General features: G+C 36.3%; 1 protein-coding gene across 3 annotated transcripts in view; it reads right to left on the reverse strand.

The window, feature by feature from the left end:
• The window catches only part of LOC138840241 (vascular endothelial growth factor receptor kdr-like), a 176,562-nt gene that overhangs the window by 64,173 nt on the left and 95,567 nt on the right, over positions 1–16,822 (reverse strand). For all 3 annotated transcript variants that reach the window (XM_070040193.1, XM_070040194.1, XM_070040196.1), the window contains 5 exons: positions 15,526–15,646; positions 8,274–8,382; positions 3,096–3,389; positions 1,856–2,002; positions 1,574–1,699 (listed from right to left, as the gene is read on the reverse strand). In XM_070040193.1, coding sequence (XP_069896294.1) covers positions 1,574–1,699; positions 1,856–2,002; positions 3,096–3,389; positions 8,274–8,382; positions 15,526–15,646 — 797 coding nt within the window. The remainder of the gene's footprint in view (positions 1–1,573; positions 1,700–1,855; positions 2,003–3,095; positions 3,390–8,273; positions 8,383–15,525; positions 15,647–16,822) is intronic.

Consider the following 16,822-nt stretch of genomic DNA (forward strand, 5'->3'; position numbering starts at 1 on the left):
GCAAGTTACCTATCATTTCCCCAAAGCTCATTTTTCCCACATTAAAAATATTGGAGTTAGGACATGGAGCTGTGGCTCAAGTAGTAGAGTGCTTGCCTTGAGCTGAAGAGCTGAGGAAGAGCAGAGTTCAAGCCCCACAACCGACCAAAAAAAATGGATGCATTGAAGGTCTGAAGATTTAGTTCAGTGCTAGAGTGCTTGCCTAGAATATTCAAAGCCCTTCACTTGATTCCCATCACTGCAACTTCTTAAAAAAAAAATGGGTCCAGGTGCCAATGGCTTATGCCTCTAATCCTAGCTACTCAGGAAGATGAGATCTGAGCATCATAGTCCAAAGTCAATATACATATTAAAATGTATGAAACTCTTTTTTCCAATTAATCACCAAAAAGCCAGAAGTAGAGCTGTGGCTCAAAGGGTAGATCACCAAGCTTGAACAGAAAAGCCACAGACAACACTCAGGCCTGGAGTTCAAGCCCCAGTACAAGCACAATAAAAATGGGAACAATACCACTTAGCTATCAGACATGTTAAACAAGTGCTAAATGAGAAATGATTAGTACTTATCTAGCAGATAACATATTTAAACTAGTTGCACTGCTATTAGTTTTCTGTTCCTTATTATGTAAACCTTACAGACCATCTTAAAGCAATGGGGAACAATATGGTTAATCCAGATAACAGGGTTTGTCTGCTGTGCCCCATATAGCTAGATGAAAAAGTGACTCTTGGAATATCAAGACTCATACTCTGAGTGGTAGCTTTGAACAGTTTAGCCTATAACAAATAAACATTTTAAATATATTTTAATTGTAAAGATACTGTAAAGATGGGTTATAGTTACATGAGTAAGGCAATAAGTCCATTTCCTATGGAGCATTGTTACCCCCTCCTTTGTTTTTCCCCTACCATCCCTTTCCTCCCCACCTCCCAACTCCTCCCTACCCAGGCCAAAGTTGTAAAGCTCATTTTCAACATAGTGTCTTGTACATCTCGTTGTTACAATAGGTCACCCTGTATCCTTATTTCAGCATTTTGTTATTTCCCTTATTGTAGCACAAAAAGTTGGAAGACAACAAAACCTTACTATAACCTTCAGCAAGTATTTTATTTTTTGTGTCTCATGTACACTACAAATGTACTCATAGGTATAACATTCTATGTTTATATTTCCAAGCACTACTCAATATTTTTCAACAAGCCAAAAGGAACTATTCTCATTTGATAAATCATAACTTGTAAGGCATTACTATATCTACCATCGCTTGTATCACTTTTGAGAGGTAGACAAGGCAGTTGGTATTATTTTCATTTCACAAATGAGAAAAGTAAAAACCAGAAAGGCTGAACAAACTTGTCCACAATGACAACAAATGAAAGTTTAAGGTTCTAAAATCACTTTCCAAACCTTATCATTCCACATACCCTCTTAATGAAAGTAGATACACAGAATACTTTTGTGTATGCTCATTTCCTCTGTTCCATACTGTGCCTCCACCTCCAAATGCCTTTTATAAAAATCCAATCAAATTGTAGTACTGATTACCAATGTACCCAAGATGTTCCAACTTACCCGCCACAGTGATAAAAGCTGCTGTGCTCACTTCTCCCAACTCATTGGTTGCTTTGCACAAGTATAGGCCCCCATCATCTTTTTTGGCTCTCTCAATAATTAGAGTGTTGTTCTTAAAGAATATTCCTGTGTTAATTAACAATGCTGTAGTTATTATATGAGATATTTGTGCTGGAATCCAGCCTAGCAATGGTTTCCAAGTCAAGGTAATCTGAAGTAGCTATAAAAAAACTAAAAAGCCTCTTGATAAGTCCTTAAAATCACACAAAATTTCAGACTCACCTAAAGCAGGAAGAACAGGAACTCCATTTTTGAACCAGTGGATCTGGGGGCATGGCACTCCATCCACTTTGCAATTTAGTAAAATCTTCCCACTAGTATTGACTTCAATATTGGTGAGATTCTCAATAATGAATGGAGCAACTCTTTCTGTAGAAACCAGGATAAAAAGGCTGATAATGAGGCAGGGTACCACAAATATGATATTTGATGTCTGTTGTACTCTTCATATTGAACTAGACATGTGTATGGAAAAGAACTACCATGTGCAAAAGAAGGGAAGATGGGTGAGAAAAAAATCCTTGAGCTATCTCAGGTTAGAAAAGTGGGTTTTTCTGATGGAGGCATAGAATTCCATTGTGTATATATACCACATTTTCTTTATGCATGTGTTTCTAACGCATTTATAAGATTATCTCTTTGTTGCTTTGTATGTCCCTCCCCCACAGTATAACCCCTGCTTTCACTATATTTGATGTCAGTATAACTTGTGGAGGAGATGGGGAAAAACCAGTTGTTTAAGGATACAGGTGGACCTGTTGCAACAATGAGAAGTACAAGTTGTCATATCCAAAACGAGCTTTACAACGTCGGTGCGGGGGGGGGGGGGGGAAGGGGGGGAAGGAGAAGGATTGGGATTGGGGGGGAGGGGGGAGGCTGGGAAGGGATGTGAAGGGTAAACAAAGGAGGAGGCTGGAATGCTTGGTAAGAAATGTACGCATTATCCTGCCCATGTAATTGTAACTCCTCTGTACAGTATGTTCACAAATAAAATTAAATTAAATTAAAAAAAAAAGAAAAGTTGGTTTTTAAAAAAAAATTTTTATATCAGGACTAATTATATCTCCAAATTTTTCTATAACTTATTTACCAAGAGTCAAAATTCATAAAAAAATATTTTCCTTGGAATGTGTCTAAAAGACATCAGGAAACAATGGGTAACCAACCTACAGTATAAAGAATAAAAAAGCAATGGTTGCTGGGCACTGTTGGCTCATGCCTGTAATCCTGGGTATGCTAGAGACTGAGATCTGAGGATTGTGGTTCAAAGCCAGCCTGGGCAGGAAAGTCTAAGAGACTCATTTCCAATATACTACTAGAAATCTAGATGTGGAGATGTGGCTCAAGCAGTAGAGCACTCACCTTGAGCTGAAGAACTTAGAGACAGTGCCCAGGCCCAGAGTTCAAGCCCCATGACCGACAAAAAAAGAAAAGAAAAAAAGAAAAATATTTCCAATTTTACCTCTAATTATGAGCTGGGTATTGCGCTGCATCATTCCGGTTATGTTCATCTGTGTCCAAGCCTTGCACTTGTACTGTCCCTTATCCTGTTGTGTCACATTTTTAATCACCAGAGTTGATAAAATGGAATAGTTAGTTCTGAAACTTTCAGTGTCTGTAACAGGAATCTTCTCTCCAGAGGGGCTGAACCAAGCAAGCTGATTATACATATATTTAGCTGCCTTGCACTTGAGCCGAGCATCATAGCCTTCAATTGTAGACACTAAAGGTTCTGCTTCCATGAAATCAGCCACATCTGTGAAAGTAAACAAATATTAGGAAGATAACCAAACAGTAAACAAGTATTAGGAAGATAACCAAACAAGAGAATATGCTATGTAAGAACATTTTCCCTTCCTTGACGTTTTGAGCGTGTGTGTGTGTGTGTGTGTGTGTGTGTGTGTGTGTGTGTGTGTGTGTGTGTGTGTGTGTGTGTGTGTACACGCCAGTACAGGAGTTTGAATTCAGGGCCTTAGCTGTTTCTCTCAAAGCTGAAGTTCTACTGCTGGGGCCACTGCTCCACTTTCTGCTGGTTAATTGAAGATAAGAAGTCTCACAGACTTTCCTGCCGAGGCTGGCTTCAAACCTCAATCCTCAGATATCAGAGTCCTAAGTAGCTAGGACCACAGGCATGAGCCACCAGTGCCCTGTTCTCTTCTCTTTCTTGAAAGCTAAGTTGTTGAAAGAAAACATACACCCTCAAAGATAAATAAAGTAGCAGATACCCAATCACCCTAAGTTTTCATTGTCACATTTTTAGTTGCATTTTTAAACTGATGCACAAAATTATAAAACTGTACACACAGATAAGGTAGATTTGATTTTATATATATATATATATATATATATATATATATATATATATATATATATATATGTTGTTCAAACCAGATTAAATCTATCAGATTTAGCTATCATCTCATCAGGTATCAAATCTATCTAGCCAGGTTTATCTATCATCTCACCATGTATCATTCTTAATGGGGAAAATGTGCAAAATTCTTTATCCTAGCTTTTTTAAATGTATGAGTTTATCACCATTATGTGTTGTCACCATACTATGAACAATCATACCAGAACTTCTCATTAATGACTGTAACTTAAGGCAAACTGATTAAACTCTCCCAATTCCAGCCTTCCTCTAGTCTCTTCTTAGCCTCTCTTTGTGAATGTTGCCTAAAATATTTTTTCTAAATATTTGTATTATCTTTAAGTAGTAGTTGCACAGAAAAGGTGCCATTCAACAAAGTAATTAATAAATAACAATGCACCTTGATCAATGTTAACTTTTTTCATCATTCTCCATCCCTTCCTATCCCACCCCTTCCCTTCAGTTTTAATGTTGTAGGATATGTATTGGATTTTAGGACTGCAACACTCCATCCTCTCTTCATTTGTCTACTCCCTTTCCCCTTTCCTAAAATTTCTTCTATTTCTGTGTCTGGAGATTTCCTGCCATGTTTTGTCCCAGAAGTTTCACTACTCCAGGTCTTATAAGATTTTCATCCTATTTGTGTTTATTTTTGTAACTTGTGAGAAATAAGGGTCTAATTTCTTTCTTATTAGTATACAAACATACTTCACTGAGATACTTTCATTCAATGTACTTTAATCAAAGATTTTAGATTCTAGGAGAGAGAGAGAGAGAGAGAGAGAGAGAGAGAGAGAGAGAGAGAGAGAGAGAGAGAGAGAGAGAGAGAGTGAGAGAGAGATATCATGGAGAACTGATATTTTCATGCCTGGCTTATTTCATTTAAAAATAACAGTCTCCAGGTCCATCCATGTTTTCACAAATGACATGATTTTATCCTAAATAGTGGTCCATTCTTTATTATTACATTCTCCTTGTGTATTTATCATCATTGTGAATTATGCTGTAATGAATGTGGTAGTGCAGATATCTATTCAAAATACCAATTTCATTCTCTTTGTATACACACCAAGAGTGAGATTGTTGAATCACACAGTAGTTATAGTTTTAATTTTTGAGGAATTTACATACTATTTTGCAAACTTGATGTACTAATTTCCATTAAAACAAAAAGTACGCAAAGATACCTTTTCTCTTCCCCATCCCTTTTAGTACTTGGGAGTTTTTTTTAATGTTTGTTTGATTTTGTATTTTGATATTAGCCATTCTTACTAGAGTGACATATTATCTCATTTTGGGTTTAATTTCCACTGCTTCTTCATATATCAGTGGATCAGTTGCATGTTCTCATTTTAGACACATAAAGGTAGGTCTAATTTTCATTTTTAAATCAGATTATTTGGTTTTGCTATTGAGGTTTTCTTTTAGTTCCTTTTTTTAGTTTAGTAATTTTTAATGCCATAAATATTTACCCATAACCAGATATACAGTTTCTGGAGATTCTCTTCTTTGCTGAAAAGAACTGCATAGTTTGATGCATTTACTTTTTTTGTTTCCTGAAATTTGGGTTCTTACCTAAAATATCCTTGCTTGTTCCAGTGTCTTGAAACATTTTTGCAATGTTTTCTTCCAGAAGTTTCATTAATCCAGATCTTACACTTAAGACTTTAAACTACTTTGAGTTGATTTTGTAATTTGTTGAGAAATTAGGGTCTAATTTCTTTTTTAATAATATATAATGTATACTGATATTTCCATATATGCATAAAATGTACTCAGATCATATTCATATTTTCTATCACAATTTATATTGCTCCCTTACTTCCCTTTTTCAACAATTTTAATGAGTCTCATTTATGTTCATATAACCCTATAAGATATCCCCAGTATCAGAGACAGAACCATGCGAATTTATGTTATCAAGTTCTGAGTTTTACTTTAATTTAATTTTTATTTACTTTTTTTCCAGTCCTGGGGCTTGAACTCAGGACCTGGGCACTGTCTTGGGCTTCTTTTGCTCAAGGCTAGCACTCTACCACTTGAGCCAAGGTGCCACTTCTGGATTTTTCTGTTTATGTGGTACTGAGGAATTGAACCCAAGGCTTCAAGTATGCTAGGCAAGAAATCTACCACTAGGACATATTCACAGCCCCTGAGTTTTAATTTTAAAACTTATACATAAAATCATTAAAATTGTATATACTGATAGGGTATCATTAGGCATTATAATGTATCTATTTCCTCAGTGTCTCTTTTGGGTGAGTACTCTGCTATTGTTATGAGCTTTTTTCATGACTTGTTCCTAACCAATCTTGCTATTAATGTGCTAAAATATTACTAATTTTATATGTTGAGGAAGATATCCTTAGAAAATCACAAATGAACAAGAAGAAATTACAACAAATGTTACAGAAATTTAAAAATACTGTTAGGAGCAATTAAAGGTTGGAAAAATTAGTAGAAATGGATAACTTGTAAGATATTTATATATATGTATATATATGTATGTATGTATGTTTAACCCAAACTGCCACAAAGATAAAGAAAATGTGAACAGACTAGTAGCAATTTTTGAGATGGAACCCTTAATAAAAAGTCTGCCAACAAACAGAAATCTAGGACCAGATTATAATATTTTTTCTGCCCGTCATGGAGCTTAAACTCTGGGTTTGGATGCTGTCCCTCAGCTCTTCAGCTCAAGCCAAGTGCTTTACCACTTGAGCCACAGCGCCACTTCTGGTTTTCTGGTGGTTTATTGGAGATTAGAGTCTCACAGACTTTCCTGCCTGGCCTGGCTTTGAACTGTGGTCCTCAGATCGCAGCCTCCTAAGTAGCTAGGATTACAGGCATAAGCCACCAGTGCCCGGCTCAGATTATAATTTTTTTAAAAAAGATTTTCACTAACATTCCAGACAAAGAGATTAGTCAATGTGATTACCCTTTTTCATTCATGAAATTGTGCTTGCTTATCTTAAATCACATGTATAATAAACCTAATTGCGATCATCATTATCACATCATTAACTAGTGGCAAGAAGTACTAGGCCTTTTGTTCTAGTGACCAACATTCCTTCCACCCTGTTTGAATGGTTAAGGACTGATGATTCAGGCTCTTAATTTGATCTCATTTCTCCTTTTAGGCTTTGTTCTTTGTTGACATTTCTCTCAGTTTTGTTGGCCCAAATGAATAAAGTAGGAAGAGGGTACATAGAGTAAATATGTACTGCCTGCCCACTGAGCCAACTAGTGGGCAACAGAGGATATATACATTCTTCCAATCTGTATAGATTACAAAATGGATCAGAGAGCTGAAATGACTTGTTCAAGGTCATATAATGACAAGGAAAAAAAAAAGAGGCAAGGTTTAAAACAAAATAGACTACCAGGTGCTAGTGGCTGATGCCTGCAAACCTAGCTAATGCAGAGGCTGAGATCTAACCATCGCAGTTCAAAGTCAGCTGCGTAGGATAGTCAATGAGACTCATTAACTACCAAAAAGCTGGAAATGCAGCCGTGGCTCAAGAGACAGAGTGCTAGGCTTGAGCATAAAAACTAATGGCTCAAGTGGCAGAGTAGCACCCTTGAGTGAAAAAGCCAAGTGAAAGACCCTGAATTCAAGCCCTAGTCCCAGCACACACACACACACACACACACACACACAAATAAACGCAGAATGTTTGTGTATTTGCAAATACATTTAAAAACAAGCCCCAGTCCTGGGGCTTGAACTCTGGGCCTAGGCACTGTCCCTGAGCTTCTTTTTGCTCAAGGCAAGTACTCTACTTGAGCCACAGCACCACTTCTGGCTTTTTTGAGTAGTTTATTGGAGATAAGAGTTTCATGGACTTACCTGCCCAAACTGACTCAGATCTCAGCCTCCTGAGTAGCTAGGAATACAGGCTTGAACCACTGGTGCTCAGCTTATTTGTAAATATGTATGGATTGATACTAGTATTTGGAAATGAAGTTATTTTTTGTTTCTTTGTTTTACCAGCCTTGAATGAAAAAGCTAAGAGACAGTGCCTAGTCATTAAATGGCTAATAGTGATTTAATGTACTGTCTCTATCAGGGTATTTTTATTTCAGCAGGATTTTGCCTTAACCTTAAACAATGAACTCTCAGTGATAGATTTGTAGGCATGCCTCCTAGCTTATATTTGAGCATATCACTAAACAAAATTACATGCCAAACTATATAATAGTTACATGCCAAACTATATAATAGAAGACTTGCTTTAACTATGTTATCTTAACAATTTTAGAGTTTACCTGAAACAAAGAACTGCATGCTTCTCTCATCAATGCCAACCTTGTTTATAGCGATGCAGTAATAAACACCAGAAATGTTGCTGCCCAGTATGGTCAATGTGCTCCGGATCTAAATAAAGAAAAGACATGCATTAATCAAGGTTAAAAAGATGTGGTAGTCATTAGTGCCATTCTCCAAATATTTTGGATTGTTTTCCCTCCACTTACATGGTACAATTTCCCTTCTTCACTCTAACATGGTTGGATGGGAGCATAGGACTTATTCTGGCTAGTGACTTGAAAGTAGAAGTAGGTCATTTCTAATCTGGAGAATTTAACACTATGGTACAACCCTTGGTAGAGCTTGTCCTCTGACATAATAAATTATGTATGTTTGAGATGATTGGTAATGTCTCAACTGGTGTCTGTAAATGGCTACATTTTAAAAGGCCTCCTGCTGATGTGCAATGACACTGAAGCCTAAATTATATATACATATACATATATATATATATATATATATATAAACATTTGTGGCTTTAAACCATGTTTTGTAGATGTTTGCTACCACATCATTGTCTAGGCTATCCTTACAGATAATATTGGATAAGATATTAAATGACCTGTATTTATTTATATGCTAATTAACCTAACAAATATTTTAGTCAAGATCTTCTTTCAACTGAAATTATTCAATTTCAACAGTAAACCAAAATTGCATACCATGATGAATCAACAATTTTCCAAGTTATCATAAGTATCAAAATAATCATAGCTGTCATTTAGAATTATTCACAATGTGCCAGAAACGATGCATTTGTACATGCTATTTATTTTTATTTCATTTAAGTTATCCAATAACTTTGAAGGGTGGAAACTACTAATAACACCTATTTTACTAAAGAGGAAACTGAAAGGAAAATATACAGAAATAATAAAAGGGGCTGAGAATGTGGCTTAGTGGTAGAGTGCTTAACTAGCATGCATGAAGCCCTGGGTTTTATTCTTCAGTACCACATAAACAGAAAAGGCTGGAAGTGGTGCTGCGGCTCGTGGTAGAGTGCTAGCCTTGAGCAGAGAGAGGTTCAGGGACAGTGTCCAGGCCTGAGTTCAAGGTCCGGGACTGGCAAAAAAAGAAAAAAGAAAAAGAAAAAAATAATAAAAGAAGAAATAATTTAAGTAAGGTTCAAATCTATAGCTGTCCTTTGACTAGAGAGTCAGTGTGTTTTATCACTGCATATATCTTTTTATCCATCTACATTTTACTATCTGGAAAATTTGGTATGAAAGAAATGTATATTCTTGTATAGAAATAAAACAAATAAAAAACCTCAAAATTAATTAAAGACTCTAAGATAGACTATGAAACTGCTACTAGGAAAAAGCTGAAGTCAGGTGCTAATGGCTCACACCTGTAATCCTAGCTACTCAGAAGACTGAGATCTGAGGTTTGTGGTTCGAAGCCAGCCAAGGCAGAAAAAGTCCATAAGACTCATCTCTAATCAAGCACCAAAAAAAGCCAAAAATAGAACTGTGGTTCAACTGGTAGAGAACTAACCTTGAACAAAAAAATTCAGGGACAATGCCTAGACACTGTTACACCCCAGGACCATCACAAAAACATCAGCAGAAATACAAGACAGAGTCATAAAAAACAACTTTTGAAGAGAACTCTGGTAACTCAGGAAAGTCCTTTGCAATGCATTGCATTGGCAAGCACAGTTTTAGATGTCAGAAAAATGTACTCAGGATCAAAATTCGGAAATAGGGCAATGTAAAAACAAAAAAAAATCATGTCACTAGAGACAACAACCTCCTTTAACTTTTCAGTCTCTTTTCCTCTAGACTTTCTCTCCATTTATTAAACAATGTTTTCAGAAAACAATTTCCTATATATAGGTTTCATATTCCAAATTTCCATTTAAGCATAAGCATTTCCCATGCCATTAAACATTTGGCAAAGCACACAATATCAGCATAATATTCTACTATATTTGTAGTCTTTAATTTACTTATTTATTAGCCTATAATGCAAACACCTATATTCAATAACAATATGTTGAATTTCAAACAGAAAAGGAATTTACAAATGAGATTAACCTAAATTTCCTTCTGCAAAGTAAAGGAAATGATTACCAGAATGATAAGATAGCCTACAAAATGGGAGAGAAATCTTTCCCAGCTATTCCTGTGAAAGTGAAGTGAGTAATAATAGCAAGTATATAAAGAATTCAAACAGGAGAGGAATAATCTAATAGTACATGGGCAAAGTAATTGAACACACAGTTAAAAATAAGTACACATGGACAATAAACTAATGAAAAATTTTCAATATTCTTAGCCATGATAAAATGCAAATAAAAACTATGTTGAGCCCAGGCTGGTGGCTCATGCCTGTAATCCTAGCTACTTAGGAGACTGAGATCTGTGGATCACAGTTCAAAGCTAGCCCGAGCAGGAAAGTCCATGAGACTCTTATCTACAATAAACCACTAGAAAACCGGAAGTGACACTGTGGCTCAAGTGGTAGAGCACTTGCCTTGAACTGAAGAGCTGAGGGACAGCACCCAAGCCCAGAGTTCAAGCCCCACAACTGACAAAAAAAAAACTATATTGAATCTGAATGTCAATTATTACTAAAGGAAGCAGCAGTTCCAACAAAGGAGAGTCTAAGACCAAATAGATTCAATTCGGAATCAAACCAGATCATTAAAGAACTACCATCAATACTCCTTAAACCTTTCCATGAAATAGAAAGAGAAGACATGCTTTGCAAACTCATTTCATAAAGCCATTATTACTCTAATATCATAATAGTATAAGGACATAGGACAAGAGAGAGAGAGAGAGAGAGAGACTGATGTTTCTTCTCACCCCAATTAGAATGGCTACTATGAAGAAATCAAATATCAACAAATGCTAGAGAATATACATTGGGAAGTGGACGGGGTGGGGGTGGGGAAGCTTTATACACTGTTGGTTGGCATGTAAATTAGTGTAGTCACTGTGGAAATGTACATAAATTCTTTAATAAAAAACAAAACTACATTATAATCCAACTTTACCTATCCTGAACATATATTCTGAAGGAATGTAGGTCAACATACAATAGAGATGCCGGAACATCCATATTTATGGCAATATCATTCATAATAGCTACACGAGGGAATCAGCTCATAGGTGGTTGAATACATAAAGAAGAAATATATTATTTGAAGGACAATGGATAGAGCTGGAAATCATCATGTTAAGTAATATAAGCCACATTGAGAAAAACAAATATGGTGTGTTCTCTCTCATATGTAGACTCTAGGTCTGAGAAATAAATGGATGACATGAGTGTACCAGTGGGAAGAGGAGGTCAAAATGAACAAAAGCAGTTTCTATACATTTATGAAAATAGAGAAATGAAACCCACTAAAATTATTTTAAAAAGGAGAATGGGGAAAAGAAGCATAATAAAGGTTATAAATTCTTTCATTGATTAACTTTGTTGTTATTATAGAGGTTATATACAGAAGGATTACAATTACATGAATCAGGTAATGAGTTCATTTCCTTTCATACAGTGTCCTCTGTTCCCTTATTCTCTCCCAGTCCCTCCCTCCTGTCTCCACCCAGGAATTATACAGCTCACTTTCATCAATGTCCAGTGAGCTCCACTGCTGCACTTTTTTACCCTTTTTCCCTTGAGTTCTGTACCCTCTCCCAACCCTTCTGAAGATACACATTTTAGTACATCATACATAAAGAAGACAGAATCATCAAACACTAAAAACATAGAAAAAGAAAATAGAGCTCTCTTGTTTCCATATTGAGGAGCTTATTTCAATATGTATATTACTTTATAAAAATATGAAGAGGCACTTAGGCATTGCACCTTTGTGCATGTTAAGTGAGGTAAGCCAAGCCTAGAGAGACAAATGGTGAATATTTTCTGTGACATTTGGAAATTAGATCTAAAATATACTAGAAAGAGAATGAATTTTGATCCAAGTACAATATATGCATGAATGGAAATATCACAGTGAAATACCTTTGTACAATTAATATACAATAAGAAAAAAAGAAAAATCTCAACCTATCACTTCACCTCAAGGAACTACAATATTACAACAAACCATATACAAAATTAGTAGAGAAAGAAATTGAGCAAGAAAGAGAGCAAGGAAGGAAGAAGGGAAGGAAAAAAGAAAAGAATGAAGGCATGAAGAAAGGAAGAAGAGAAAACTCCGATTGGAAATAATAAACTATAAACTAAAGAATAATAAAGGATCAGTTAAACAAAAATTTGATTCTTCCAAAACATAAATAAAACAGAGAAATCCTTAGGTAAACTAAGAGAAAGAGAAGACTCAAAATATAAGAACTGAAAAGGGAGACATCACAACTGACACCATAGATATACAAAATATAATTAAAATTTTAAATATATTTTAAAATGTGATACAGTAGAAGTAATGGAAAATTTCTATACCCCCCACATGCACATCTTACATGACTGAATCATAAAGAACCACAAACCTTGTATAGATCATCAGGAAGCATTAAGATTAAAGCAAGGGATACAAGTGGACCCATTGCAAAAATGAGATGTACAAGTCTTTATGTTGAAAACAAACTTTACAACTTTGGTGGGGGGGGATTGGTTGGGGGGACAGGGTGGGGATGGGAAGGGGAAACAAAGGAGGAGGCTACAATGCTTGGTAAGAAATGTACTCATTATCTTGCCCATGTAATTGTAACCCCTCTGTACAGTATTTTCACAATTAAAAAAAAAAGATTAAAGCAAGCACTGGTGGCTCACACAAGTAATCCTAATCATTCACAAAACTTGGATCTAGAGGATCATAGTTTAAATCTAGCCAAGCAAAAGAAGTGCCGCCCCCCAAACTCCATCTTTACAATAGCCAGCAAAACAGCTAGGGTGGAAACATGGCTCAAATGGTAGAGCTCTAATCAAGCAATCAAACCAAATGAGCATAAGATGTTGAGTACAAACAACTCTGTCAAGATTAAATCAGTAATAATTAGCCTCCCAACAAAAGAAAACTCACTACTAAATTCAACTAAATATTTAAAGAAGAATTGATGCCAAGTCTAAGGGAAAAAAAAGAAAGAATTTCTTGGAAACAAATGAGGCCAGTATCACACTAATATTAAACCCAGATAAGAAACTAACCGGGGCTGGGAAGGTGGCTCAGTGGTAGAGCACTTGCCTTGCATGCTTGAGGCCCTCTTATTCTCTTTTAATATTTTATACTTTAGTTTTCATTTGCATTTTGAAAAGATCCCTTGAAATCTTGAAGCAAAGTGTCACCCATTGACTCTTGGCTGCTTGTTTTAAAACAGATACACATTAAAAACTTTTAAACTCGGGCTGGGAAGGTGGCTCAGTGGTAGAGCACTTGCCTTGCATGCCTGAGGCCCTGGGTTTGATTCCTCAGCACCACATAAGAAAAAAGCCGGAAGTGGCGCTGTGGCTCAAGTGGTAGAGCACTAGCCTTGAGCTGAAGAACAGTGCCCAGGCCCAGAGTTCAGGCCCCACGACCGGACCCCCCCCAAAAAAAAAACTAACCAAAAAATGTAAATGAAAGATCAGTAGTTTTGAGGAACATACATGCACATATTTTCAATAAGAATAAACCTAAAGGGGCTGGGAAGGTGGCTCAGTGGTAGGGTGCTTGCCTTGCATGCATGAAGCCCATATAAGCAGAAAACGCAGGAAGTGGTGCTGTGGCTCAAGTGGTATAATGCTAGCCTTGAGCTGAAATGCTCAGGGACAACGCCCAGGCACAGAGTTCAGGCCCCACAACCAACAAAAATAAGTAAGTAAGTAAATAAATAAATAAATAAACCTAAAACTATAGTGCATTTAAAATTCATTAAGGGCTGGGAATGTGGCTTAGTGGTAGAGTGCTAGCCTCGAGCAAAACAAACTCAGGGATAGTGCCCAGGCTCTGAGTTCAAGCCCCAGAACTGGCAAAAAAAATCATCAAATGGGGGACTGGGAAGGTGGCTCAGTGGTAGAGCGCTTGCCTTGCATGCCTGAGGCCCTGGGTTCCATTCCTCAGCACCACATAAGCAAAAAGAAAAAAGCTAGAAGTGGCGCTGTGGCTCAAGTGGTAGAGTGCTAGCCTTGAACTGAAGAGCTGAGGGACAGCGCCCAGGCCCAGAGTTTCAGGCCCCACGACCGGACCCAAAAAAAAAAAAATCATCAAATGGGATCCCAAGATGCAATAAATGCAAATCAATAAACAGGAAATACATAATAATTGTATAAAGAATTAAACCATGATCGTTTCAACAGATTCAGAATAAGCACTTAATAAATTTCAATATCTCTTCATGATGAAAATGCTGAACTAAGTGGTCATGCAATAAACATACATTAGCAAAATAAATGCCATTTAAATCAAGATGATAGATAATATTATACTGAAAGTGGAAACGCTTTCTGGTTAACATACAGAACAAGAAAAGACATCCATTTTTACTACTTGTATTCAACAACATCTACTTGCTGTACACATCTTGTCATTGTCTTTGTTACAGGTCTTATAGCACCTACACCAAAGCTGTATGTAATGTGTTTATTGCTGCACAGAATTCTAAAGGCCCTTCATCAATCTTTTTGCTTCAAATCAACTTTCAAATGATTCCACTCCCCGACCCAAAAATTCCAGAATTTAAGATAAGTAGATTCTTTCATTGGAATATTATTAAAAGCATTGATGTAGAACAGGCTCACAGGACAAATAAGGCCCACACAATAATTTGGTATATAACAGATATGTGTGCTTCTCATTGGCTATCTGATATTGATAATTTTGTATAGCCCTTGAATGTTGTTATAAATAATTCAAATGGAACTTGGCAGAAGAAAGGCCCTTCATCCTTGATTTAAAGCCTAATTCAGCTATTTTCAAGACCTTGGGGGCAATGATGATATTGATATAAGGATTTGTTTTTTAAGGGAAACTAAACTCTGGGTGTGCTGGTGTTCCCATCATCCCAGTACTTCGCAGCAGAACCAAAAGGATTCTGAATTTGCAGCTAGTCTCTGTTATAAAACAAGTTTGAAGCCAGTGGGAACTACAGAGTGAGACTGTGTCTAAAAGGAGAGCAATAAAGCTTGTGTTTTATAATCAATACTATTTTCTCATCAATCCCTAGAAAGTAGGCATCCCTGGAATGTGTTATCAGTGTGAGGAGAACAGGCCAGATTTATTGAGCTTTGTGACTTCTATGACAGTAACCCTCAGCAATCTACCTTAGTCTTTTCTCCATGTTGCAATACCATTTCTTCAATAGAAAGAATCCTGTTGCCTGTAGTGAGGTCACTTTTCTGTGTCTTGTTGGAAAGCTGCATACGTTTGCCCCGTTGCATACACCTGGGAAATAAAGTGATTACATTTACAGTCTTTCCACCAGAAATAATAGATGGTACATTGAGCATTGCAGATAGCACACACTTCTAATCTAGGACATATTGACATCAGAGAATCCCAAACAAGAAGTCTCTTCTTTAAACCCATTTAAACCTCATCTAAGCAAAAGTCAAATAAGTCATTTGGTTGTTGTTATAATTAGAATATGTCCCCCCAAATTCCTTTGTTGGACTCTTAACCACCAATACAAGTTTAGAAAGGTAGTACACTTTAAAGTCTTGTTAAGTCATGCTCTCCTGAAGGAATGAATATCATTATCATAGAAATGCGTTGCTGATAAACAGGAAAGTAGGCTCTCATTGTGTGCCAATGCCATTCTTCTGGAATAGTCAGACTCAAAAATCAATTATCATGGGAAACACAAAGGAGGAAGTAACAATGCTTGATAAGAAATGTACTCATTACCTTGCTCATGTAACTGTAACCCCTCTGTACAGTATTTTTACAATAAAAACGTATTAAAAATTAATTATAAAATTAATTTCTTCTCTTTGTAAATTATGTATTCTCAAGCATTTTTATTTTAGCAATCCAAAACAAAGCTAGAAATATGCATGTTTTAGATCTTATTATCAGGGTGTATTTCTGTGGTAATAAAAACTAATGAGCAGAGCCCTGAAATAAATAAATAAAAGCAGAAATATTTCTGTAAGAAGACAATTTCAGGTCAAGTTAAGAATCTTTTTTTTCTTTCTTTTTTTAAAAAAAATTGTTGCACAGGTGATGAACAGAGAGGTTACAGTTACCTAAATAAGGTAGTGAATACATTTCTTTTTGAACAGTGTTACCCCTTCCCAAATTTTCTCCCATTCCTCCCTCCATACTCCCCTTACCCCCAAGTTGTAATGTTCATTTCCAACATAGTGTCTAGTGAGTATCACTCAATAGTGGTTCACCTTTTGTCCTACTATTTCTGTGATTCCCCTTTCTTTCCTCAAATCAGATAAACTTATATACAAGACAAAACAGGGGTTGGGGGGGAAGAAGTGCAAACACTAAAAAAAACCTTGTTTCCATTTCTTGGAGTTCATTTCAAAAAGCATCATTTTATATAACCATATACACATAACTGTTTAGCTATTGTGATCCTCTGCTAAGAGTATCCTAGACATATTCTAG

Source organism: Dipodomys merriami, unplaced genomic scaffold (genome assembly GCF_024711535.1).
Source record: "Dipodomys merriami isolate MVZ:Mamm:240054 unplaced genomic scaffold, mDipMer1.0.p SCAF_3, whole genome shotgun sequence".
Classification (NCBI taxonomy): Eukaryota; Metazoa; Chordata; class Mammalia; order Rodentia; family Heteromyidae; genus Dipodomys; species Dipodomys merriami.